Source organism: Rhinolophus ferrumequinum, chromosome 17, assembly GCF_004115265.2.
Source record: "Rhinolophus ferrumequinum isolate MPI-CBG mRhiFer1 chromosome 17, mRhiFer1_v1.p, whole genome shotgun sequence".
Classification (NCBI taxonomy): Eukaryota; Metazoa; Chordata; class Mammalia; order Chiroptera; family Rhinolophidae; genus Rhinolophus; species Rhinolophus ferrumequinum.
The window spans coordinates 17,839,794-17,866,684 of NC_046300.1; the positions used below are offsets into that span (position 1 = coordinate 17,839,794).

The following is a 26,891-nucleotide window of genomic DNA, read 5'->3' on the forward strand; positions in this document are numbered from 1 at the left end:
AGAAAGAAGCTGGCATTGGTAGACAGTGTTTTGTGCTCATGTGTGGAAGTTTCTATAAAAGCTGATTTTTATCTGTCTTAATTCAGGCCCAAGGACATAATGATGGCTTCTTCAGTTCATGATATTGGAGCTTTCTCTGGGTGCCTGGAGCATTTGAAGAGGCCACAGAGGAGCTATGTCTGTAGGCAGAGCAAAAACCATTCACAGCAGAAGGCTCAAATCCTTGCCCGAGAGCGGTATTGTCTTACAGCTGCAGGCAGCCCAGCCTGGATCTTTATTCATCCTTATGATTCAGCCATATATGCAAATATTCTCTTCTGGAGGCATTAGCTAAACCAGTGCCATCTTAGCTTGTTTGCATATGTGGATGTTTATCTCAGTTTGTACCAAGACCACACCTAAAATAAGGAAAGCCACAAACACCTATTAATAATATTGAAGGTGAAAATAATTAGGAGTGGGGACCTTCCACCCACAATTTTGCACACCTAACCTATGGGCTATTGGTGATAGCTCTGTTTATACCTGTTGTGGAAGATCAATAACTTTAAAAGTCTGCAGTGCTTTGTTGCTTCACTAAGGAGCTTACAGGTTGAGATAGTTACTCTAGAATAAGGACCTGCAGATTATGGCCCATGAGTCAACTGGCCTGATGCCTGTTTTATAAATAAACGTCCATTAAACTCAGCCACGCCCATTCATCTGTGTATTTTCTATGGCTGCTATTGCACTACAATAGCAGAGCTGAGTAGTAGAGCAGACATAGGGACAAAAAAGCCTAAAATATTTACTCTTTGCCCTTTACTGAAAAAGTTTGCTGACCTCTGCTCTAGAAACATCAGTGTTCCTTTGAATCTCACCATGACTTTTTCTCTAGTCTTTCAAGCCCTTTTTTTGTGTTTGTGTATTTCTCCTCTCCCATCCTCAGCCTACAGACATCTCTTTTTTGTTTTTTCTCTAGTTGGCAATAATATAGAACTAGAGCGTACTCCTAGTTGCTAGCTTTTTGAGCACTTACTTGAGCACTTGCCAGGTATTGTGCAAAGTCTATTCATGTATTGACTCAGTTAATCCTCGTAACAGTTCAGTGACACAGGTACCTTCACCTCTTACAGATGAAACGTTTTAAAGGTGGAGTCTCATGGATAAAAAGTGGCAGAGCTGAGATTTGCACGTGGGCAATTGGACCTCTGACACCTGTGCCCATGGCCGTAGCTCGTAGCTGCCTTGCAAATGTTGAGCTTTTCTCTCTCTCTAAAAACCTAACCAAACTATGTGTATGCACTTATTACACACCTGTTTATTTCAAGGTACATGATACAGTGATGGTAATGGTAAGTCAGTCTTGAAAAAATAAGTGAAGAGAAACAAGGTTGAGGCATGGGGTGGGCAGGAAAGAACTCGAGGCTCAAAGATTCTGGGCTGACTTAGTTGCTAGAGCTGACCCTTAACTTTAGCTCTGAACTTCTTGACAGTCAAATGATGAAGGACGATACAGCCATTTGTATGATTTTAATTAAAATGAGGGGTAAAGTATCTGGTTAGTATTTGTAAGCTTTTCTTAGCATTTATCTCAATTATTTCCAAAGGGACTTCTGTGGGACTAATTAATGTATCAGGATTAGTCACTCAAGGGGAGTTTTTTATCGTGTGTGTGTAGCAGACACCTCCTTTTTCAGGATGGCTGTACTGGGCGTGCTCACCTCAGTCTGTGTTGCTTCATGAACCCATAACCTAAAAGCATTGTCAGAGGGGTCCCTTCTGAGAAAACAGTTGTAAAATTGTGAACTATCACACACACACACACACACACACACACACACACACACACACACAATGAAGCATTATGATGAGAACACCCACATAACCACCATCCAAGATGGGAATTAGCATATGGCTAGAACCCTAGGAGCTTCCCAGATCTCCTTCTTGATTACACCCCACTTCTTCCCAGTGTCCTGACTTTCATGGCATCAGTTTCTTGCTTTTCTTTACAGTTTCACCACCTATGTGTGTATCTAGACTTTATAGTTTGTTATTGCCTATTGTGAATTTTCTATATAGGGAATTGTACTGTCTGCAGTTTTTAGTGTCATGCTTCTTTCACTCAGCATTATACCTCTAAGATTCTTTGGTGTGTTGTGTGGAGCTGAAGGTCTTTCATTTTATTGCTTCAGAGCAAATGTTTCTCAACCTTTTTTTCATTGTTGCCCCCTAAACCGCCTCTTTAAACATTTTTTTCTAATGGCTCCCCCCCATGACATTTTAATATCTGAGATGTGCCATATAACTTTACATATAAAAAGAATAAGATTTTTTTAATCTATAAGAATCAATTTGCATCTCCTTGGGGATGCTATCCACCACACTGAGAATGCATACTTCAGAGCAGGGTTTCCCACCCTCAGCACTATTGCCATTTTGCACCTGATAATTCTTTGCAGTGGAGGCTGACAGTGTAGGGTGTTGAGCACCATCCATGGGCCTCTACCCACTAGAAGCTAATAGTGCGCTCCTTCTTCGGTTGTGACAACCAAAATATCTCCAGACATTGCCAAATGTCCCGTGGGGGAGCAAAAGAACTCCTAATTGAAAATCACTAATGCTATTGATCGCAAACTGAGCATTGGTTATTGAATACAAGACAGGAAATAGTCTGAATGTTTGACAGTAGGATGTCAAGTCCATGATGAGGCATCCGTGTCCAGTAATTGCCCTCATTACTGCCCTGGACATTTTGCATAACGTATTAAGAGGGGAAAGTAACATTATAACGGGTGTATATAGTATGATACCAGTTTTGAGAACAGAAAACAATTTCTGTATATTATTTGTATATATTTAGGGTGTGTGTGTGTGTGTGTGTGTGTGTGTGTAAATCTGGAAGACTGCGCCCAAATGCTTACAGTGATTATCTCTGGGTAATGGAATTAACAGATATTTTTTTCCACTTTCTTTCCATTTTTCTTCATTTTCTAATACATTACCACGGGAAGGTATTATTTATGTAATGTTTAAAGTATCTATTATACAGGGGTGCCCCCAAAATGTTTACACATGACTTGTATTCATCTTTTGTTATCAGTATATATGGAGTATTATAATTTTAATACAGTTTTTTTCCCTTCTTAAAACGTGTATACATGTTTGGGGCACCCTCTGTATGTTATAATGGAGACTATCACTACAATCTAAAAACTAGCATGGTAATTTTTGTTTTCTTTTTCTTATTTCTCAGTTATTCTGCTGAGTTGCTTTTGGGAAAATGAGTTTTGAGGGCTGATGTTGGTGGTATTTGTGGTAATCATTAAGGCTTGTCATATCAATACATATACTCAGGTATTTTCCCCAAACAACTACCTGCATCAGAATGACTACATTGGGATCTCCTGATTGTTTTCACCCTCTTCTGTTTTAATTTGCAGGTTGAAAATGAATATGGCAGCTACTTCACCTGTGATTATGACTACCTGCGTTTCCTGCAGAAGCGCTTCCGCTACCACCTGGGTAATGACGTGATTCTCTTCACCACCGATGGGGCACAGCAGAAGATGCTGCAGTGTGGGACACTGCAGGGGCTCTATGCCACAGTGGACTTTGGACCAGGTTGGTGTTTATAGTAACAGAAAATCCAGCGAAGGCCATGCAGGCTTGGGATTTTCACTCGGTCAATTGCTCTGTTCGATTGCAGCTGTTTTTTTACGTGGCGTGGGCAGGTTGAATGAGATGCCTCACATTTTCCTTTATCGAGTAACAGGTAAAATAGAATAATGAATAAAGCCCCCCTCTGTTTCAGAGATTATTTTATTTCAGCTGATTTAGCCTCGAGAACAAGAGCTCTATTTTCATGACTGGTGTAGTTAGCCTGGACCCTGGAGTACTGTTCTCTTTGGGGCTAGTGGGCTCAGGAGCTGTTCCAGCTGTGAGAAGCTCTACCCTAAGACAGTTGCCTTTCAGACTCTGTCTCTGGGACGTGCTGCTCTTCAATGCTCTCCCTGTCCCCCCAGTCATGGCTAGATGCTCGGGGCTGTATTATGGCCATAGTGAACTCTGCGGTCAGCTGGGTTGTGTTGGCCTAGCAGTCCAGGAGTGTAGGAACGTACCTTACACTTCCATTATCTTTCCGCACAACTCAACACTATGAACTGTCATGGGCCAGATGTGGTTTTGGTAGATGCTATCGTCTTCCCTGATTCGTCAGTGCTGTATAAGCTACAGAGGTTCCACAAATGAAAGTTCTGGGTGGGCGGGCAGTGTGGCTAGGATGCTTCTGACTATGATAAACTTCTGGCTATAATTAAGAGAATCTTCATTAGGGTGAGAGCAGCTTTCATAAAGAACATGACAGTGAAATGCAATGTGCAATCCTGAAAAGGATTCTGGACTGGTTTTGCTATAAAGAACATTATTGGGACAATTGAAATCTTTGAATGTAGTCTGTAGATTACATTAGATATTGTATCCATGTTAATTTCCTGTTTTGTTTATATATATATATGTATGTGTGTGTGTGTGTGTGTGTGTGTGTGTATATATATATATATATATATATATATATATATATATAATTGTACTGTGTTTATTTACAAAATGCCCTTGCTCTTAGGAAAAACATACCGAAGTATTTAGAGGTATAAGGCCATCACACCTGCAACTTCTTCTGAAATGACTCAAAAAAATATGTATATTTATCTATAGGAAGAGAAACTGATAACGTACATATGGTAAAATGTTAACAACTGGGGAATCTGGGTGAAGGGAATATTGAGTTTTTTGTACTATTCTCATAACTTTTCTATAAGTTTGAAATTATTTCAAAATAAAAAGTTATTATACCCAACCCGCCATAAAAGACCAGCTCTTTATAAAGACCCCGAGGAATAAGACTCCATGCACACTGCACGTCCAACACTTGCGTTCTCCAGAGAAGGATGTACAGAAGACTGAAGTTGCATTTTTAAAGAGATTCTTCCAACATTACCAAAAAGGAAAAGAACAGGCTTTAAGTCAACCGAGTGTTTCTAGAAACATGGTACGTTGCTCAGAGTATTTGGTGATGAAATCACCCATCTACAAAGAGTTACACAGGAAGTGGCCTGCTGGTTTCCTCCTGCTTTAGCACACTTCCCATCACGGTGATGAAAAGCACAGTATTTTCTGTAGGGAGGAACAAATGGAAGATTATTACAAGTTTGTTGTAAGCATTATGCGTATGTGGGGTGACAGCACAATTGCTTTGCTGTGGGTTGAAGGACAGACCAGTGCAAGGTCAGTGTACCTGGGCCAGATGGGCCTGTGGCAACATCAATCATTTGTGTGGGGGAGGGACATTGGCTGCGGGTCAGATCACAGGAGAAGGCTCATGAGAAGAGTAACTAAAGCTGTGAATGCCACCTAATGCCTAAGTGTGAGAAATTTACAGCTGTAAGATAAGTGAGATTACATTCTTTCTTGATCAGCAGATTCTCTCCTGAAAGCTGGCCTTACAGAGAAGCCAAGGCCTATCCGGGAGCCAGGGGTAATCTGGAGGTCATGGCTAGTGTCATTTCCCCTCTGGGGTATCTGCTGTGGAAACTGATCGTGAAGTTTGGGGCCAGGATGTCATCTGCTCTGGTTGGGGAGACAGTATTTATGTTTACTCTTTCACTGATGTAAGGCTGCCATGACCTCTTTGTGAAAAAAACTCTTCCTGTTTTGTTTTGTTTTTTAATTAAAGTTTATTGGGGTGACGATTGTTAGTAAAGTTACATAGATTTCAGGTGTCCAATTCTGTGTTATTGTTCCTCTTTTTAGAGGAAGAAGGGAGAAGAGAAGACATAGGAAGACAAGATACAGGCGTCTTAATGGGATATGTCAGAAGGAAAAATGGAGAGCAAGTGGTCTGGAATGGCTGATGATGTGCAAATTAAAATTCAGAGGATACTCCATTATTCAGGGACAAACACCATTAGACCACATTCATCCCTTTGACTGGTTAATTAATTGGCACATATTTGTGGCACTATTATTGTGTGTGACACTGTGGAGGCTGCAGAGAAGTATCTGCAGGCCTGCTGGTTTCCTCCTGCTTTAACACACTTCCCCTCACAGTGATGAAAAGCACAGTATTTTTCTGTAGGGAAGAACAAATGGAAGATTCTTATAAGTTTGTTGTAACCATTATGCGTATGTGGGGTGACAGCACAATTGCTATTGCTGTGGGTTGAAGGACAGACCAATGCAAGGTCAGTGTACCTGGGCCAGATGGGCCTGTATGCAGGACTGTCTTGTGGGGGTGCATCTGGGTCAACCAGATGTCCGTGTGAAGAGAGCCGAGCACAAGATGTGTCCGGGAGATGAGGAAACCCAGATGAAGAATACAAGCCCGTGAAGTGAACTCCCAAGGCAATGCCATCAGGAAAGGCCACGGGGACCTCTACAGAGAGGAAGCAACATTTTATGGTCCCCACACATCCATTAAATGGATGGTCTGAGTCCAGCCTAAAGCTAGCTTGGAGGTGTTCTAGGCCCATGGGAGCCTGGGGACGGACCGGGGCCTCAGGCTCAAGTCCTACAAAGGGCTCTTTTTACTGAACTTCTTGTCTTTTCCAGAACTGACCTTTCTTCTCCCTCTTGTTATTCTCAGGTGCCAACATCACAAATGCTTTCCTAATCCAGAGGAAGTATGAACCCAAAGGACCCTTGGTAAGAACTGGGAGTGAGGTGTGGAGAGACTGCTTGTACCAACTTCACAGTTGTTGGGAGAGAGACATTACATGCTGTAGAAGGGTAGGAGGAAAGCCTTGGTTTTTCTGGCTCTGGGCTCAGCAGCTGATGGGATTGTGGGGACATCACCCTGTGGACACATGAATGACCAACAGCAATGCTCCTATTTGAAACTGAGGCCCTGCACTGGAGTGCAACAGAATGGGGACTAATGCAAATGTCCTGCCGGGCCCCAGGCTCTGTGCTCTTGCATACTTCATCTCATTTGGTCCTCATGACAACTCTCATAAGTAGTAGTATTGTCTCCATTTTCAGTGAGGCTCAGAGAACATGTCCCTCACCCAGGGTTGCACAGCTGGAGAGTAGCAAGGCCAGATCTGTGAGTCAGATCTGTGTTTTTTGAGAGCTCTTTGTGACAGAACGTCTCCATCTTTAATGTGCTTATGAATCAAGTAGGAATCTTGTTAAAATGCAAACGTTTTAAAGTTAAATTTATTTGGGGTGACGTTGGTTAATAAAATTATTAAAATGCAAATTTTAATCTTCTGGGGTGGGGCCTGAGATTCGGGCTTTCTGACAGGCAACCAGGTGACCTTGGGATGTGGGTTTGCTGAGTACACTTTGAGTCGGAGGGCTCTGTGGCATGCTGCATAGACAGCTAGGAGGAGGGGGCACTGGGGGCAAGGTCCAGGCAGGTGTATTGAGCTCATCCATCCACCACTCTGCTCTTCTCTTCCCTTCTCCACACTCGTTGTTGTTGTAACTCGGCCCATTTTAAGGGGTTATGTCTTGTGCCTTCTCTGCAGCAAGTCAGGCTGCCCCACCTGTGTACAAACCTTGGTACAAAACAGCCTTTTCTGAACATGGTCTCTGCTTTAGTGAACTGTGCAGAACCCACATTCACAGACTTCGGGTGGAGCTGTCTCCTGAGATGAGATGGCCACAGAACATGTCCAGATTTCTTTTTCCTTCTCTAGACGAAGGGCTTGGCATGTAATGCCCAAGAGAAACATGAAGTGCTTGGGGCTTGCTTTGCAGAATATGTGGACAAGTTTACCTCACTTTAAGTGAGCCTGAGATCTGAAAATCTGGATGCACCTCAAGGGTCAATTTGGAGCTGATTATATTATAACAGTATTTTGCGACCCGACTCTTTTGCCCAACAAACTTTCCTACCATATATAAACTGGGGATTGATTAACAAAATTTTGGTGCACGTACAACTATTCAGGAATACCTGTATTGTCGGTGCCTGAGAACCGAGTTTGGGCAATGCTGTTATTGGAAGTCCTCATTGGTCCCCCAGCTCTGGGTTAAGCAGCGCATGTCAACTCCCTTTTCCACCTGTCCCTCAGTGGAGACCTAGGGCAATAGCTACAGGGAAGCCCCAGCATTTGATGGTCACAACTTTATTCTAAGCTCCACATCCCTTTCTCTTTTTAGATCAATTCTGAATTCTATACTGGCTGGTTAGACCATTGGGGCCAACCTCACTCAACAGTCACGATTGAAGCGGTAGTGTCCTCTCTCCATGATATTCTTGCCCGTGGGGCGAATGTGAACTTGTGAGTCTTAATTTCTGGAGGGGAGGGTGCCCTGCACAGCTGGGGGCTCACAGTGATGTATCGTCTGTTCTCCTGTTTCCTTGTAGGTACATGTTTATAGGTGGAACCAATTTTGCCTATTGGAACGGTAAGAGCACTTTAATATCTGTTTGTAGATGCTCATACTAGAAGGTTTCCGGTGCTTACTTTTGGTGGGTGTGCCTACAGACAATTTTTATTTTCTAATTTTGTTTGTCTTCTCCTAAATTTTCTAAGATGTAAGAATTGCCTATATAATTTAAATAATTTTTCTTTTTGAAAAATTTTAAGGGACATAAATTGTGCACTTAGAAACCTTCTTGTTTTAAACCAGGCTGGCTGGGCAGGCCTCAGTCACAGTGTCTGGTGACGATGGCTCACTTGTGCATATGTTCTGCTCTGGGGTTGTTGTTTTTTTGTTTTAAACATTTTGCTTTGTTAAAAGATAACTCACATACCATAAAATTCATGATTTTAAAGTGTACCATTCAGTGGTATTTAGTTATACAACCATTACTACCATCTAATTCCAGAATACTTGTGTCACTTCAAAAAGAAACTACCCAAGAAACTACCCACTCTCCCTCCTCCCAGCCCTGGGCAACCATTAGTTTACTCTCTCTCTCTCTTTATAGATTTCCCTATCCTAGACATTTCATGTAACTAGAACCATACCATATGTGGTCTTTTGTGTTTGACTTCTTTCATTTAGCATAATCTTTTCAAACTTCAACCAGTACTTGTATCAGTACTTCATTCCTTTTTATTGCTGAAATAATATTCCATTGTATGAATGTAGAACATGTTGTTTATCTACTCATCAGTTGACGGATATTTGTGTTGTTTCCACTTTTTGGCTATTCTGAATAATGAATTGACATTGATGTATAAGTATTTGTTTGAATCCCTTTCAATTCTTTTGGGTGTATACGTAGGAGTGGAATTGCTGGGTCACATTGTAACTCTACGTTGAGAGTTTGAGGAACTGCCATAGTATTTTCCAAAGCAGCTGCAAGATTTTACATTTTTATGTGTTTGGTGTGTGTGTGTTGTTGTTTTTTTTTTATGGGAAAAATTATGACAAAATTCTCTTCATAGCCATTGATTTTTACAAATACAAATCATGCAATATTGGCCTTTCTCTAAGCCTCATTCTCCACCTCTCTTCACATCTGTATTTTTCTCTCTGAATCATTGAAGATGTCCTACTGTAAGTTTTGGAGGCTTTGCTTGTGCCTAAATCTCCTAGGATCTATAATTGGATACTATCTGTGCTTAAAGAAGTTTCTCTTTTGAACTGCTGTCTTTTGTGCAGGGTGGGGTGGGCTAGGAGAATGCTTTGCTTACACATATTATTTTTGTTTGTTTGTTTTTTTAAAGATTTTAGTGGGGAAGGGGAACAGGAATTTATTGGGGAACAGTGTGTACTTCCAGGACTTTTTTCCAAGTCAAGTTGTTGTCCTTTCAATCTTAGTTGTGGAGGGTGCCGTTCAGCTTCAAGTTGTCCTTTCAGTCTTAGTTGTGGAGGGCGCAGCTCAGCTCCAGGTCCAGTTGCCGTTGATAATTGTAAGGGGCACAGCCCACCATCCCTTGTGGGACTCGAGGAATTGAATGGGCAACCTTGTGGTTGAGAGCCCACTGGCCCGTGTGGGAATCGAACCGGCAGCCTTTGGAGTTAGGAGCATGGAGCTCTAACCGCCTGAGCCAGCCCACACATATTATTAATGTTATTACAATTATTAGAGCCAAGAAATGGAGATATTGCAAACCTCAAATGTCTCTGCTTAAAAGGTACTAATGTGCAAGGTTGGTAACTGAAGTTTTAGATCATCATATCTGTGTGTCTGTCTTCTTGTTAGAAACAGTTAAAACTTTGGGATGCCTTTTTTCATTCAGTAGCTAGGAATTCCAGTCATCCAATGCAGGAATGAAGACCGATAATTTTTGGAGCTTTGCTTTTCGTGATATAATTTTAAAATATCTTACTGTCCTACTTAAAACAATACAGTCTTCTTTCTAAAACTTTAGACAATATAAAAGCTACCACTGAGAAAATAGAAGTTGTCTTTAATCCTCTCCCTGGCTCCTAAACCTGCCATAATTAATAAAAGCCTCTTTTCCCCCTCTGTGTTTCCATTTAGTCCTCATCTGGGTTACAATTATCCACCCACTTTACAGGTAAGAAAAGCAGGCTACAAAAACAAGTCCACATGTTTCCCATCCAGCTGGCAAGAGGTGGAGCCGGATTCAAACTCAGGTCTTGAAAAGCAGGTCACTGCCCTTTGGATAATCCCTTACAGCTGGAAGCCCCTGCGCCAGCCCCCTATTCAGCATTTCTTATAAATGCCAGGCCTCTCTGACTTGTCCTGTGGCCTGGTCTCTTTTGGGAAGTGAGGGAGGGCCAGTCTGTGCTTCTTAGAAGCTGTTCTTCAAGCCAACTTCCCAGAGCAGAGCTGTGAGAGAAAAACATGAGCTCATTGCTCATCCTACCCAAAGTGGATGCACATGCTTGTTGCAAGTACGCGTACTGCACCGTGCCTGTGTGTGTCCCCATCTGTGTGAGCGCCCCCTACGGGCACCAGGCTGTCCTGCGCTTCTCACACAACGTGGAGAGCTGAGGAGTGGTCTTACTGTTTCTTTGCCTGTTTACCTCACACTCACTGACTTGGCGAGAGGAGGCTTGAGGGAGCAGTGGACACTACAGTTGTCTGAAAACATCCAGAGAAGGATTCTGCTGATGGAACTAGAACAAAGACTTAGTTTGCCAGTCCATCGTTTAACCCACGGGCCAGCTTTTTCCAGCCTGGGTTCCCTTGGCCTATAAAGTTTGCTTCCGAAAGATATTCAATTCACCATGGCAACCACTTATGGAGCTCCTCTTCGGTCCTGGCTCGGGCGGGGGCGGGGCGGGGGCGGGGTTGGGGTGGGTTGGGGGTGGGGTGGGGGCGGGGACGCGGGAGGCATCACTCCCATCAGTAAGGCCACACCTACTTCTGAGGGGCACGCGTCTAGTAAAGAGCGAAAGATACAAGTTACTAACACGGAGCAGCACGCTCACTACCACTTTAGAACTAGAGAAGGGATCACAAAAAAGAAGGTGAGCTCCTTGCAAAAAAGGATGTGGTTTTCTTTCTTTCGATTTTTTTTTTTTTCATCTCACAGCAAAGGATGTGTGTTTTATCACATGTATCCCCAGAGGTGGGCAGACCTGTTGGTAGGCAGCTGTCTCTGGTTAATAAGAAGGGGGCGGGGGGAGTAATATGACTGGATGAATTCAAGTGGTTGAGTGGCTTAGGTATTTCAAAACGTAGATTCTGTGCAGAGAACTAATGAAAAAGAGTCCCTACGGGGATGATCTGATACTTGGCATTGCTCATCTGTCAACTTCACCACCAGCAGGATCATCCAAGGTGGCTCCATCATTTGTGAGCTGTGGGACCGCGCGAAGGAATTTGTTACTAAATCGTAGGTGAACACTCAGGTTTTGTGCCTCATTTGCTTAAAAACTAGGTTGGATATAAGATTATCCTAAAATCACTTTATTCTCACACACTTGCATTGCAAAATGTTCTCTGGAGAAGAGAAAGGGGTGGCACAGAGCCTTGCTGGTCCGCAGATAGCAGCATCAGTGTCACCAGGGAGCCTGTTAGAAATGCAGTCTCAGGTTAGAAACCCCAGACCTGCTGAATCAGAATCTCGGGCAGGGTTTAGGAATGTGTTTGAACAAGCCCTCCATGTAACTGTCATGCATGAGTCCGTTTTCTAAGTACTAGCGTAGGGCTACTGCCCAATATTGCACACAATCTCTTACCTGTGAATATCATCTGTTTCAAGGTTGAGGGCCTCCGTTCTAGGCTCTGCCCCTTGGGCAATAATTGTAAGACCATTTGCTTTTCTAGCCTTTTCATATAGACAGTAGTAGCGTTATTTATTGGTCTCTGTTTCATGTCCATTCCCTGGGAAACAGACTCTGAGATCACCCAGCAGGAAGTTTAATGGGTTGTGCTCTCAGGAGCACACAAATATCTAGAAGAGAGTGTGGGAAGCAGGAGTGAGCAGAGGGAGATGCTAAACTGTGATGCAGTTTCAAAAGTGGCTCAGCCGATTCTAAAGGAGCTCTGGAGCTGGGATGGCCCTTTGAAGCAAGGACACTGGGTTTTTATATCCCCACATTGGTCAGTGGTTGGATATGGGCTATCCTGAGAGGGTTGTAACCACGGGCAAGGCAGCAGAGGGCAATGACCAAAGAGGGATACATCTGAGAGCCGTCAGCAGCCAACACTCCTGGCAGCAAGGGGAACTAACGAGTGCTTTGGTACTGATGGGATGCTAGAGGCACAGCACAGCACACCCTACAGTCAATGCAGACATTACAAAGGCCTGGCGGTTACATCTGAATCTCTGGGTTGATGTGAGTATGCAGTCATCTCTCACTTTGTTTGGTCTGATTACCCTCAGTCATTTTCTGCTGGTCTGTGGTCCGTTCACCACTGACCTTTTCTCGGCCACAGGGTTCGAGGTCATGAAAAAGTTCACAGCTTGACAGTCCAAGATATGGTTCATGCCGTAAGCCCTGCCATGACTGGTTGTGAGACGTTGAACAGGTTTTGTGGGGAGGTTCAGATTCCCTGCTGATTTAGTGGCAGTAATGTCTGCTGCTGTCACAGCTGTGAGCTTCCACTGAATGGATGGTGAAAGTGCTCTCTAGACTCAAAGATGCTTGGCGAGGGCCTCCTGTAGGAAGAAACTCATTTCTTTAAGCCTTGCATCCTGAGTCACTTAACCGCTGGTTCAAATGTGTCCTTTATTTTCTCCCTCTACAATGCTGAGCCCATGAATCCCAAAGAACTTGTCCCAGGTGAGGGCCTGTGGTAGTAACCAGTGGCACGTTTGTGTCTTCCAGGGGCCAACATGCCCTACCAAGCACAGCCCACCAGTTACGACTATGATGCTCCCTTGAGCGAGGCAGGGGACCTCACCCAGAAGTATTTTGCTGTGCGAGACGTTATTCAGAAGGTGAGTGCTTTGTATGCGCTGCGGTGGGCTGGTCTTAGAGCCTGCCTTGGGTTCCCTGTGCTCTGTAGACTTCCTAAAAGGACAGATGAAGGGAAGCATCACATAGATTTGGCCTTGACTCTTGGTCCCCACCTGATTAAGAGTGAGCCTGTGAACAAGTTAGTCCAATAGTCTATTCATTGGTAAAACCGGACAGACAGCACCTGGTGGTGTCGTAAGAATTAAAAAGAACCTACGTTAAGGTATCCAGTGTAGTCCTGCCACACGTTGTCCAGTTAGAGGTAGCCATTCCTATTGTTTGTACTAAAGGTAAGAAAATGTGAGTCCACATAAATAGCTGTGCAGGAGAGAAAGTCTGTGAACACTGGAAGCATGGTGCAAATGTGAGCTGTCAGCAATGCTTCAGTTTTCTATTTGGGGCAGTGTTTGCTGTTTCCTTCTGTCCTACCACCTGAACTGCTTAGTCCTGCTAACGGTGTGACCTTTTGAGGCATCTAAAGCACCCAGGTGGGGTTTCCTGTCTCTCCTGTGGGTTAAAAAAGAAAAAGAACCCACAGTTTTTCTGCTCAGTCACCTGAGTTTTGAAGTTAAAAAAACAAAGGTTTTCTGCCTGTAAATGGTATGAACTTTTTTTTTGTTTTAAATATACTGTAGTCTCAAATTAAACCTAAGTGTTAAAACCTACATTATGAAATATGTTAAACATACTGAAAAAATATAATCTATACTTATCTAAGAATTTGTCTAGTAATCCAAATTTTCAAATGTATGGTTAAATGTTGCTCATGTTGTTTTTTTATTATGGATTTAATCACTGCAGATTTTGTAGTGATGACTCCAAGACTCGCATGTCTGTCTCTTCTCTGATGCAAAACTCTCTGTTCCTATCTTTATTATTTCCTTCCTCTATTTGAAGCTTATCTTTTTAATCCAGACTTTTTTCTTTTCTAATATAAATATTCAAGGTTATACACTTCCTTCAAGTACTGCTATAACTCCGTCTCATAAATTTGATACGTGATATATTATAGTTTGCATCTAAACATGCCTGTTTTGATTTCTCTTTGACCCTACAAATGTTCAGAAGTAAGGTTTTCAATTATTAAACATACATGTTTTTCTGGTTTGTTGATTTCTAAGATATTTGCATTCTGGTTAGCGAATGTAGGCTGTATGATGCCAATCCCTTGAAATTCTTTGAAACAAATCTTAGAACCTGATATTTACCAATGTGAACAAATACTCCATGTGTTCTTGGAAAGATTACAGGTTTTATAATTGTTGGATATCATCTATATACGTGTTCATTAGATTAAGTTTGTTAATGGTGCTGTTGATATCTTTGATATCCTTTCTAATTTTTTTGTTAGTTTATCCATTATTTATTTAGAGAGCTGTATTTATGTATTTTTCCTTGTCACTTTTTGAGGCCATGTTATGAGGTATGCAAATTGAGAATTAAATCATTTAGTATCCTTATGTGTTAATACTCTATCTCTAATAATGCCTTTTACCTTAAAATCATTTTTGTCTTGTACTAATATAGTTTATCTGCAGTCCTTTGATTAATATTTACCGGGTATATCTTTCAAATTGCTTTAATTTCAACTTTTTTACATCTGTTTGTTTGTTGTTGTTGTTTTTTAAATGTATCTCTTATAACAGGATTTAGCTGGATTTTTAAAAAATCTAGCTTGACCATTTTTGTCTTTTAACTGGTACATTTATTCGTTCTCATTCATTATAAATCTGGATACACATCACTTAATTTCAACCATCTTATTTGATAATAATCTGTCCTTCTTTTCTGTTCTGTCCTCCTTTATTACTTTCTTTTGAATTGTTTGAGTTATTTTTTCCTTATTTCACTTGCCCCACCCCAGTTTGGAAATTATTCACTATACTTTTATTACTTTAGTGGTCATCTATTAAAGTGTAAAATACATATCCCCAAAAATCACAACTCATAAATGTAGAGCTCAGTGAATTAATACAAAGTGAACAGACCCCTGTAACCAACACACGGCACCCCAGAAGCCCCTCATGCTCCTTTCTAGTTTAGCTTCCCATCCCCTCAGTTAACCCCGATCCCAACTCTGTCACCATAGGTTAGTTCTGCTTTATAAAAATGGGTTCATACAGTGTGGACTCCTTTATGTCCAGTTCTCAAAAAACTTTAACATTCAGCTGTAACTTATGAGAATTTAAAAGTAATCAGTCATCTATACTTCTTCCATATAGCCAGAACTTTATCTCACGTTCATTCCAGTTACATCCCTATAAATCTATAAAGCATCATTATAATCATTTCAGACATTGTTTGACTTTACCCACACTGTTCATTTATTCACAGATAATTCCACAAATATTTAGCAAGTTCCATATATGCCAGGTGAGGTTTTAGCTGCTTGGTTTATGTAGGCCTCCTTGAGGAAGTGAAGCTGGAACAAAGATTTTAAGGTGGTGAGAGAGCCACGTGGGATATCCAGGTCCAGAGCAGTCCATGAAGAATGCAGCCAGTGAAAGGGTGGGAAAGTGCATGGCATTTTGAAGGACTACCAAGGAGACTGGTGTGGCTGGAGCCCATTTAGTGAAGGGGAAAATAGTTGGAGATGACGTCCCAGACATAATGGGGAACTGACCCCATACGGCCTTATAGGCAGGCCTTTGTAAGACTTAAGCTTTTATTCTGAATGAAATAGGAATCCATTGTAGAGCTGAGCAGAGCAGTGAAAGAATGACACAGGCTGCTATGTGGAGGCTAGATTCTGGGATGCAGGGCAAGGGTAGAAAAGGAAAACCAATGAGAAGGCTTTTGCAGCCATTTAGGTGAGAGGGGATTGTGGCTTGTGAAGGTAGTGGGAACTGGTTGTAGTCAGACTATCTTACGACAGTGGAACTGATAGACATTTCTGAGGTGGACTGTGAACGAAAGAGTAAAGTTAAGATAAACCTGAGCATCTTGAAGGATGGAGTTGCCATTGTGGAGGGGCAGGGAGGTCAGGAATTAAGTTTTGGATGTGCTGAGTTTGACTTGTCTAGTATGCATCCTTGTAGAGCTGTAGAGTAGACAGATATATGAATATAAAGTTTGAGACAAAAGTCTAGTATCTTTGCCCTAGTACCACACTTCCTTTATTCTTTACTCCGTCTTGCACCTTTCCATCTGAGATCACTTTCCTTCTGCCTAAAGGAAATTCTCTGTTCTTTAGAATTTCGTTTAGTGAGTCAACTATCTTAATTGTTGTTTGTCTGAAAATGTCTTTTTTTACCCTCATTTTTAAAATGTAGTTTTTCTAGATTGACAGTTATTTTCCCTCAGCATACTGACTTGTGGTTTCTATTGTTGCTGTTGAGAAGTCAGATAATTCTCACTCTGTCACTTCTTTGAAGGCAGTCTGTCTTTCCTCTTCGGCTGCTTCTAACATTTTCTGTTTATATTTGATGATCTGTAGTTTCTTTGTGATAAATCTAAGTGCAAATTTCTTTTTTATTTATGCCTCTTGGTTATTTTTGAAACTTCTTAAAATTTGTGGCTTGGTATCTTTTTTTACTAGTCCTGAAAAGTTTAAGCCATTCTCTCTTCAATTATTTACTTTTACCTTATTCTCTCTTTTTTTTTTTTTTCTGGAATTCCAATTACATGTTAGTTAGACCTTCTGATCTCCTTCTCTCTTAACCTCTTTTTCTCTCTGTGTGTCATTCTGAATTATCTTCAGGTATATTGGTCTTCAATTCTGTTTTTTCTTTGGCGTCTATAAATTCTGAGGTTAAACTTCTCCATTGAATTATTAAATTATATTTTTCATTCTAGAAGTTCACATTTGCACGTCTAAAGCTACTTGGTCATCTTTAAAGTCTCTTGTTCTCTCCTTATATGTATACTCTTTTCTTTAATCACAGTAAAGATGCTTCTATTATATATCTGTGTTTCTTACTCCAGCACCTAAAGACTTTGTGTGATTCTGCTCCCTGTGGTTTCTCTGAGCTCTTGCTCACAATGCCTTGCTTCTTTGTGTGTGTTGTGAGTTTTGACTGTGAGCTTAATTCTTAGGGATTCTTTGAGGTTTTGGCAGAAAGGTGGGTTCTTCCAGAGAGAATTAACATTTGTTTCTGAAACATACCAGGACCACTACAACTTAAATCCGTAGATTGGGGGCGTTTTTTGTACTACAAAGTAGTGTGAATTCTGGTTGCAAATATCTGTGAGGGCTAGTTGTGGATATGAATTTTCAAAGGAGATTTTTTTTTCCTTCCCTATTTATTGCTGCGTAAAAAATTACCTGCAAACCTAGTAGCTTAAAACAACAAGTGTTCATCATCTCACACAATTTCTGAGGGTAAAGAATCAAAGGTTGGCTTAGCTGGATCTTCTAGTTCATGAACTCTCCTGAGGTTGCAGTCAAGCTGTTGGCCAAGCAGCAGACTCTGAAGACTTGTTTGGGGCTGAAGGATCCATTTCTAACAGGACTCACGTGGCTGCTGGCAGGTTGCTTCAGTTACCTGGTATGTGGGACTCTCCGTAAGTCTGCACACAACATGGCTTCCCCTCTAGTCAATGATGAGGGGAAGGAGGGAGAGAGAGAGAGAGAAAAAGAAAGAGAGAGGACCTCCAAGATGGCGATTTCTTTATTACCTAAACTAGGAAATGACATCCCATGATTTTCACTATATTCTTTTCACTAAAGCAAGCCCAGACCATACTCAGGGGGAATTTTCATTTATTGAGGGAACGATATCAGAGAAATTGTGAACATATCGTTAAAACCACCACATTCCCCTACATTCAGGGCCAGATTTGTGACAAGCAATGTTCATTGGAATCACAGGTAGGCTTTGGTTAGGCTGCTAACCAAATAAGTAGGTAGGTTCATTTATTTCCTTTTTTGGTTTTTGATTTTTAGAGATTGCTTTTTTTATTTAATTTTATTTAATTATATAAAACTTACAAAGTAATTTTAGATGTTTCCTCTATGGCTATTTAGATTTCCAAGAGAAATGTCTCCAGGTTCCTGCCTGTAAGGAGTAAGGGGCTAGCCGCCAGCTCTGGGCCCTGGCGCAGGGTTGAAGGTGGTGGTAGTGGTACTTACTATTTACTATGTACATGATCACATCCCCTTTTTTAATATGATAACTTGTCCTCAACTGTACAGGTTAACTTTGAACCCAAAGACTCTGCTTTCCCCTGTCCACAGAATAAATCTCTAGTCTTTTGCCCAGGTGGGAGAAAGCCTTGCATAGAGCAGTGTTTCTCAAACACCAGACCATCCCAATCACTTAGGAACTTGACGGAAATGCAACTTTTGCTGAATCAGAAATTCTGTGGGTAGGGCCAGCAACCTAGGATTTTACAGTATCCCAGGAAATTCTGATGTGCCCTAGAGTTGGAGAGAACCCTTGGCTTCGAGTGGGGGAAGAAACCTGAGGATCAAACTGCTTTACAAATAGGTTTCACCCAATCCTCCTTACTTTAGCACCTGTACCTCCCAGTTTCAGAAGTATCTGGAGCTGCCAATTTTGAGCCTTTTGGTGTGTCTGCAGTCAGATTGAATTGTTCTTTTTTTTCTCCCATTCCGGGTTAGGATTTGGCTTCCTTACTACTGATTTGCGTTTTCCACTTTCCAAAATCTTGTTGCTGTTGTCTCCTCTGCTGTTCTTCAGATCTGTGTGTAAATGTCGTAAACAAAAATCTGTTTACTGCTTGGCCAGCAGCTTGACTGCAACCTCGGGAGAGTTCATGAACTAGAATATCCAGCTAAGCCACCCCTAGACTCTTTACCCCCGGAAACTGAGTGAGATAATAAACATTTGTTATTTCAATCTACTAAGTTTATGGGTATTTTATTGGTGTTTGGGAAAGACTGAAATTAGATGTGTATGTTTAGTGTGCCATCTCTACCTAGATGATCTCATTCTCTTTAATGGCTACTTGCTATTATACTATTTAGATTTATTGCCATTTACTTAATCAGTTTCTGATTGATGGCCATTTAGATTATTTTCAACTTTTAAATGATATCGCATATACCAGTTCAAGGAAAACTACAGGAAATATTCTTGAAATGGAATTGATGAGTCAAGGTTATTTGCATCTAACATTTTGATAGCTATTACCTAATAGCCCTTAAATACAATTGTGTCAGTTGAGTCTTAGTTCCCCACACTTTTACCAATACTATGAATTACCAGACTTTTTTCCTTGACATTTGATATGTAAAAAGAATAGTTTTAAAAGAAAACACTGCATTTCTCTAGTGAGGAGTACTAGAGTTGTACATCCTTTCATATACAAATCGTCCATTTATGTTTCTTTTTCTATGAAATACTCAGGTTTTTTCAGAGGTTTTTCTCTCGGGCTATTTGGCTTTTTTATAATCTGACAATTCTATAATTGTGCCGTTTTTTTCACAGTTTGGAGGGTTCTTTATTGGTTTTGGGGGGGGGGGTTGCCTGTAAAAAAAAATCTTGAATTTTCATGTAGTCAAATGTATTACTTCTCTCCTTTATAACTGCTTCCCCTATTCTAGTAGTATAAATAAATTCTCTTGGAGTGCTTAAAATTTTTGACTCCATAGTTTACATTAAAATGTTGATGTACATGGAATTTTTGTGGTTGTTAGGAGTGAGGTAGGAATTTCATTTTATTTATCTCTTAAATGACTGGACAGTTATCCCAGCACTGACTTATCCATTACTTTGTCACTGATTTGATATGCCCATTTTATTTTATTTTTAGTTTCAGGTGTACAAAACAACATAATAATTAGATATTTACACACCTCACAAAGTGATAACCCCACCAAGTCTACTACCCATCTGACATCGTACACAGCTATTACAATATACCATTGACTATATTCCCTATGCTGTACTTTATATCCTGTGAATATATATATATATATATATATATATATATATATATATATACACTTTACATCCTTTGACTCTGTGTGTGTGTGTGTGTGTGTGAGTGTGTGTAGCAGTAGTGTTGCTGCTATAGTTTTCTTTCTGAAATAATGAGCTGTTTTATGTCTTATATAGAAAAAAATCCAAATCAGATTTTAAAACAAATATGCACACATGCTTTTTCTGCATAAAACATCAACTTATATTTGGCCTCATCATAACCTCACGTTCTTATTTTCTTATATTTTTAGCTAATTCTTTCCATCCCCATCCCTCACCCCTGCAACCCTTCACACTTTTCTTGACCTTCTCTGGCTCTTATGATTAATGGCTGTTAGAGTCTTTCCACCATCACCCTCCATTCCTCTCTATTCTGCTGTTCAAGGCTCCTGCTCTACAAATCACCTGGCCCAGACCATTCTGACCATCACTCTCCAGAACTGGAACCAGGCAGGAGAACTGTAGATGTGAGTGTGGGCTGGCTGGAACAGGGATTTGTGTTTCCAGTCTCAGTTGGACCTTTAACTATCTCCAGTTCTCTTTTTGCACCTGGATCTCTTCTCACTGTCTAGCGTAAACCAGCACCACTATACTTTCTCCTCAATGTATGGTGACATTATCTCCTACTTCACCAAGAATATTAATGCTACTGAATATGCTATGTTAAGAAGCTTGAAGAAAGTGATATAGTCAGATATGCATTTCAGAAAGGGTATTGTGTGAAGCAACAAAAATGAATGTGTATTTAAATGAGTAAAAATAAATCATTACAAATTACAAAAATTTTCAAGATTAAAATAATCACAAACACCCAAAAGTTAAAAACATATTTTAGATTTACTAATTGTTTGAAATACCTCTGCCATCCTTCTTTCCTTACATTCTTTGGCTGCATGCTGTTTTATTGTCTCTTCAGATAACAATGTTTGTACGTTTTTCTCCAAAGAGAATGGAAATCTTTGTCTTTAGTGTGGCTGATTGAAATGTGTTTTTTAGTATTAACAGTTTAGAAAAACAGAAAGCTTACATTTTGTTACTGATAATATTATATAAATATTTAGGACTGTTATAAAAATTGGGGAAATCTCTCTCAAGTTCTTTCATAGATAAGCTGTAATATTTGAAAGAAATTTCCACAGACAGGTTCTGGCTTTTTTTTTATATTTCAAACCTGGTTTCTCCTCCACAACCCACATGTTTCTGGAACTGGGTGACTGAGGGCATGATCGTACTGTAAGTGTGTCAGCATATTGAGCGTTCGGAATAATCTATTAGCAATAAGATACTACTCGTGGAAGTGACACTGAACCATGTAAATATAGTCAACACCCAAATTAAATAAGTCCCACCTCACTCTTCTTTGGTTGAATCCCAAAGATGCCTATAGCCACTCTAAAGCCTCCTGACATTAAGAGGAGGTGTGGTACGGGGAAGCTGGTGCAGAAAGCGACAAGGGTCTTAGCCCGTTGTAGTTAAATTACATTAGTTTTGCAAATTTTACAAAAACCTATAACCATGTAAACACACTGCTAGGACCCTGCCTTGGGGCATTTCTGGATGCAGAAGATGAGTTAGGAGGCTGCTGCAGTCACTTAGAAATGAGGTGATGGCATGGGCAGCAGGGAGTGGAGAGGAAGCAATAGATTTGAAAAACATTTAGGGGGTAAAATTGGTAGAATTTGGCAATTGGCTGAGTCAAAGTATGAGGAAGAATGAGGAGTCATTGATTTGTCCAGGTGACAGCCTTGGTTGGATAACTGGATGGGTGTGGGGATCAGCAATTCAGATAGAGGATTGCAGAGAAAGCAGAGGCTGGGATGGGGAGCGGGAAGCAAATTCAGTTCTGGGCTTGTTCAGCTCAGGGTACCTCTGGGGACATCTAGGTGGAGGTGTCTATCCAGCAGCACCTCACTTAAGAATGAGAAGGTCCAGGAAGAAGTCATTAGGACAGGCACAGATTCTGGGGTTCTGAGTGGAAGTAGAGGCTGAAGTCCAGGGGAGGTTGAGAGTGCACATGGAGAGCTGAGTGAAGGGTAGTGGGCCAAGCAAAAGGCAGAGCTGGGGAGCCCAAGCGGTTAACCAGTGGGCACAGTAAGATGAACCCATGAAAGAGACAGAGTCTGTAGAAATGAATGGAATTGAGTAGCTTTTGCTAGAATGTAACTTAGCATGTGGTAGTCTTTCCCCCCTTCTCTTGATGTTTGGAAAAGAGAAATAAACTACTTTAAAAGGCAGCTCTTTCTTTTGAGACTTTGTAGATGTTCAGTTAGCTGGTGTGTTAAATTGTATTCAAAATATTTGCTTGCATGGAGGGGGGAAATGGAATCATAAGTACCCCTTATGATATAGCTCTTCCTGCCTCTTTCCTTCACCAAAGACTCAAAAAGTGGAATGAGTCTATTCTTTAATCCATTTCAAGTTAGTTGGGTGGTGATGGACATTATCTTTCACTGACATAGATTCCCAGGGGTGATGATTTCCCACCAGGCTGCATAAGCCTGTGCTCAGCAGGGAATGCTCCAGGCGGCCCTTTGCATATGACTCTTCAAGGTATGACAAAACTCATGACATTTGCATTTTCTAAGGTATTCTCTTTGGTGTGGGTATAACTGAACCAGACATGGTTAACACTTTGACCTCGATGATGAACCGTAGACTGTAGGGCAGCACCCTTCCTCCACCGTGCCAATTCCTGAGAGGGGCAATGTGAGTTTATTTTTGTATGCTTTTAAATGAATTTAAGACACACTTCTTAAGAGTTTTGTTCCAGTTCTTCTTAGGGATTCCATCAAAGATAAGAGTCCAACTGGCTTTTTAGAAATTAATCAAGAAATTAATCAAGTTTTAGCTGAGGACCTTGATCATTGGAGTAGATTTTGGGATTCCCTGAGGTGGTTATTGGAGCTGGGTGGGGCACTAGGGGTGCAAGAATGCCACAGTGATTTTCAGTACTTCAAACGTGAAGTTTGAAACTTGACTCAGGACCAATTTACACTGGCTGATTGTTTTTCTTGGTTTGTAGCTGGAATGACATTAACTCAGTGGGTAGACACAGGCTGTCTCTTGCAATCCATGGTGCTGGTGGAAACACTGTGTTTTATGTCTGACAATTAAGGATAACAAAATGAATATTACTTAACGAATGTTAGTCTTTTAAAGCACCATCTGTGCTCTTGTGGCACTAGTCTTTTTATTTCCTACAGACTTGGCTTTTCTATTCTCTTTTCCAGAGTGATTTCTCTAAAATGCTGATCTGGTCAGGATGCCTTCCATGACTTGGCTCCTCTATTTTCCTCAAGCTTCATCTTTTAATTCTGCCCTTCTCGTATGTGACTCTCTGGCCTTCAAATGAAGGGACATAAAATTCAGTAAATGGGTCAGTGCTATTTATACCTCTTGGCCTCTACACATGCTATTCCCTCTGCCTTTATCCATCTGGAAAATAAGGAAGCACCTCAAGTTACCTACTTTGGGGAGTCATCTTTGATCCGTCTCTCTGCAGAGTTAGTCACACTTTGCTTTCTGCCATCGCCTTATACTGTGGAAATCTTGAGTACACTACTTCGTATAATGAGTTAATTAACTTGTTTACACACATTTCTCACTCTCTGGACTAGGAGCTGTTTATATCCCCAGTACCAAGCATAGGACCTGACACAAAGTACTTTCTTTATACGACTTAGTTAGATGAGTGAATGAAAACATTAGAGGTCTTGGGGAAAGAAAAGTTGATTACCATTGAATCTATTGGATTCCACTGGGAAAAGAGCAGCTTTTTATATTGCATTTCTCTAGCTAAATAAGTAGGATAAGAAGTAATATTTATGATTAGCCTGAAAAACCATAATTAAAGCACAAATTATTACGGAAAATAAAGGTTCAGAAGTATAGTGTTTTGGTATATTCATCTATTTCTTTCCTGAAACATTAATTAGTCAGATAGAAGATTAGGATTTTGCTTTTAGAATTTATGTGGAACCACAAAAGAACCTGAATAGCCAGCCACAGCGATCTTGAGAAAGAAGAACAAAATTGGAGGTATCACATTACCTGATGTCAAACTACACTATAAGGCTATAGTAATGAAAACAGCATGGTACTGACATAAAAAAGACATGTAGATCAATGGAACAGGATAGAAAGCCCAGAAATAAACCCATGCACATAGGGTCATTTAATCTATGACAGAGGAGCAAGAATATACAGTGGGATAAAGATGACAGTCTGTTCAATAAATGGTGTTGCAAAAACTGGATAGATAATGCAAAAAATGAAACTGGGCCACCTACTTACACCATATACAAGAATAAACCCAAAATGGATTAAAGACTTAAATATAAGACCTGAAACCATAAAACTCTAAGAAGAAAACAGGCAGTCAACTCTCTGACATTGCTCTTAGTAATATTTTTTTTTCTGCTGTATCTCCTTGGGCAAGGGAAACAAAAGAAAAAAATAAATAAATGGGACTACATGAAGCCAACAAGTTTTCTCACAGCAAAGGAAACCATCAACAAAATGAAAAGACAGCCTACTGAATGAGAGAAGATATTCACCAATGATGCATCTGATAAGGGGTTAATTTCCAAAATTTATAAAGAGCTCATGTAACTCAACACCAGAAAACAATCCAATTTAAAAATGGGCAGAGGACCTGAATAAACATGTCTCCAAAGAGGACATCCACGTGGCCAATAGACATGTGAAAAGATGCTCAATGTCATAATCATCAGAGAAATGCAAATTAAAACCGCACCTGTCAGGATGGCTATCATCAATAAATCAACAAACCACAAGTGTTGGTGAGGATGGGGGAACCCTTGTACACTGTTGGTGGGACTGCAAATCGGTGCCTCCATTATGGAAAACAGTATGGAGGTTCCTCAAAAAACTGAAAATAGAACTAGCTTATGACTCAGCAATTCCACTTCAGGATATTTATCTGAAGAAATCCAAAACACTAATTAAAAAAAATATATGCACCCCTATGTTTATTGCAGCATTATTTATAATAGCTAAGATACGCAAGTAACCCAAGTGTCCACCAAAAGATGATTGGATAAAGAAAATGTGGTATATGTATACAATGGAATATTACTCGGCCATAAAAAAAAGAATGAAATCTTATCATTTGCCACAACATGAATGAACCTAGAGGGTATTATGCTAAGTAAAATAATCAGACTGAGAAAGACAATTCCATATGGTCTCACTTATATGTGGAATCTAAAGAATGAAATAAATGAACAAACAAGACAGAAACACACTCATAGATATGGGGAACAAACTGCTGGTTGCCAGAGGGGACAGGTTTTGTGGACCTGGGTGAAAAAGCTGCAGGGATTAAGAAATATAAATTGATAGTTAAAAAACAGTGACAGGAATATAAGATACAACATTGAGAATATAGTAAATAATGTTACAACAACTATATGTAGTGCCAGGTGGGTACTAGGCTAACCAGGAGATCACTGCATAAATTATATAAATGTCTAACTACTATGCTGTATACCCAAAAGTAATATAAAATAATATTGAACGTCAACTGTAACTGAAAAAAATAATAAATAAGATTAGGATTTTGCTATATGATAATGAAAAATCACTAAAATTATTAAAAAGAAAAGAGAGAAGATTGTGGCAAATGGGATAGACAGATGGAGACTCAATATTGGTATTATAATGAGCTGATTAAAAAGTCAAGATCCAAATAGATAATTGGGTGAAAGACATAACTATATACATTTGGTGAAACCTTTGGTATACACTATATTAAGAATCATATAAAATGCTCCTATCATTTGACCTAGTAACCCCTCACTTGGGGCTTTATTAAAAAAAATTTACACAAGGCTAATGCTGTAGCCATGAAGTTGTTCACTGCAACATTATTTATAATATCAAAAATTGGAAATAATTCACCTCCTAACATTAGAAGAATGGTTATATAAATCTGTCATATCAGTTTGAATATAATATGCAATAAATAAAGTTATTGTCAATATTTGGTCATGCCAAAAGTGCTTTTGATAAGTGGCAATAGCTAATTACAAGATTATCTCTTATCTTTATGTTATATGTGGGTATAAGGGGAGGAACTAGGAGGAAAACTGGACGAGAGAAGGTTTCGTGGGGTTTTTGTTTTTGGATTTATGTTTTGGAATTCATGGAAGACACCTATTCTTTTATTGCTGTAACAATACAGGAAGTAAGAGGAAGCAGTAGGAACAACAGTAGATTTACAGTCAAAATCCCAGCTCCTGCCCTTGCCTTCTTTATAATCTTGAGGCAAGTTCCTCAGTCTCATCTCTAAAAAGGAAACATAACTATGAGGACCTTTGTGAGTAGTAAATGACATGACAAACCTGGCACATAAGTGTTCCATCAAAGTTAGCTAAATGTAGGTTGAATAAAACTGTCTGTGCAATGACTTCCTTCCAATGTGGTAGAAAAGATTGCGGTCCTAATTACAATGGAATCCTCTTTCACCTTAGGAATTAGATATGATGTGGTCACTGCTGTGTACAGATAAATAGGGGTCCTCAAACAACAAATCATACTGCTTTCAGGTCCCTTCTGTGGATTTGTGTTTTCTGCTTTTATTGGCCAGGCTGCAGTGTGCAAGAGGAAGGGGTGGGCCAATTGCCAAAGGAGAAGGAATGTGGTCTAGACTTCAGGGAA

The 26,891-nt window shown here is 40.3% G+C and overlaps 1 protein-coding gene across 2 annotated transcripts in view; it reads left to right on the forward strand.

The window, feature by feature from the left end:
• Window positions 1-26,891, forward strand: part of GLB1 (galactosidase beta 1) — an 82,076-nt gene that overhangs the window by 25,615 nt on the left and 29,570 nt on the right. For both annotated transcript variants that reach the window (XM_033131944.1, XM_033131945.1), the window contains exons 6-10: window positions 3,426-3,606; window positions 6,626-6,684; window positions 8,149-8,270; window positions 8,357-8,397; window positions 13,192-13,304. In XM_033131944.1, the coding sequence (XP_032987835.1) occupies window positions 3,426-3,606; window positions 6,626-6,684; window positions 8,149-8,270; window positions 8,357-8,397; window positions 13,192-13,304 (516 nt within the window). The remainder of the gene's footprint in view (window positions 1-3,425; window positions 3,607-6,625; window positions 6,685-8,148; window positions 8,271-8,356; window positions 8,398-13,191; window positions 13,305-26,891) is intronic.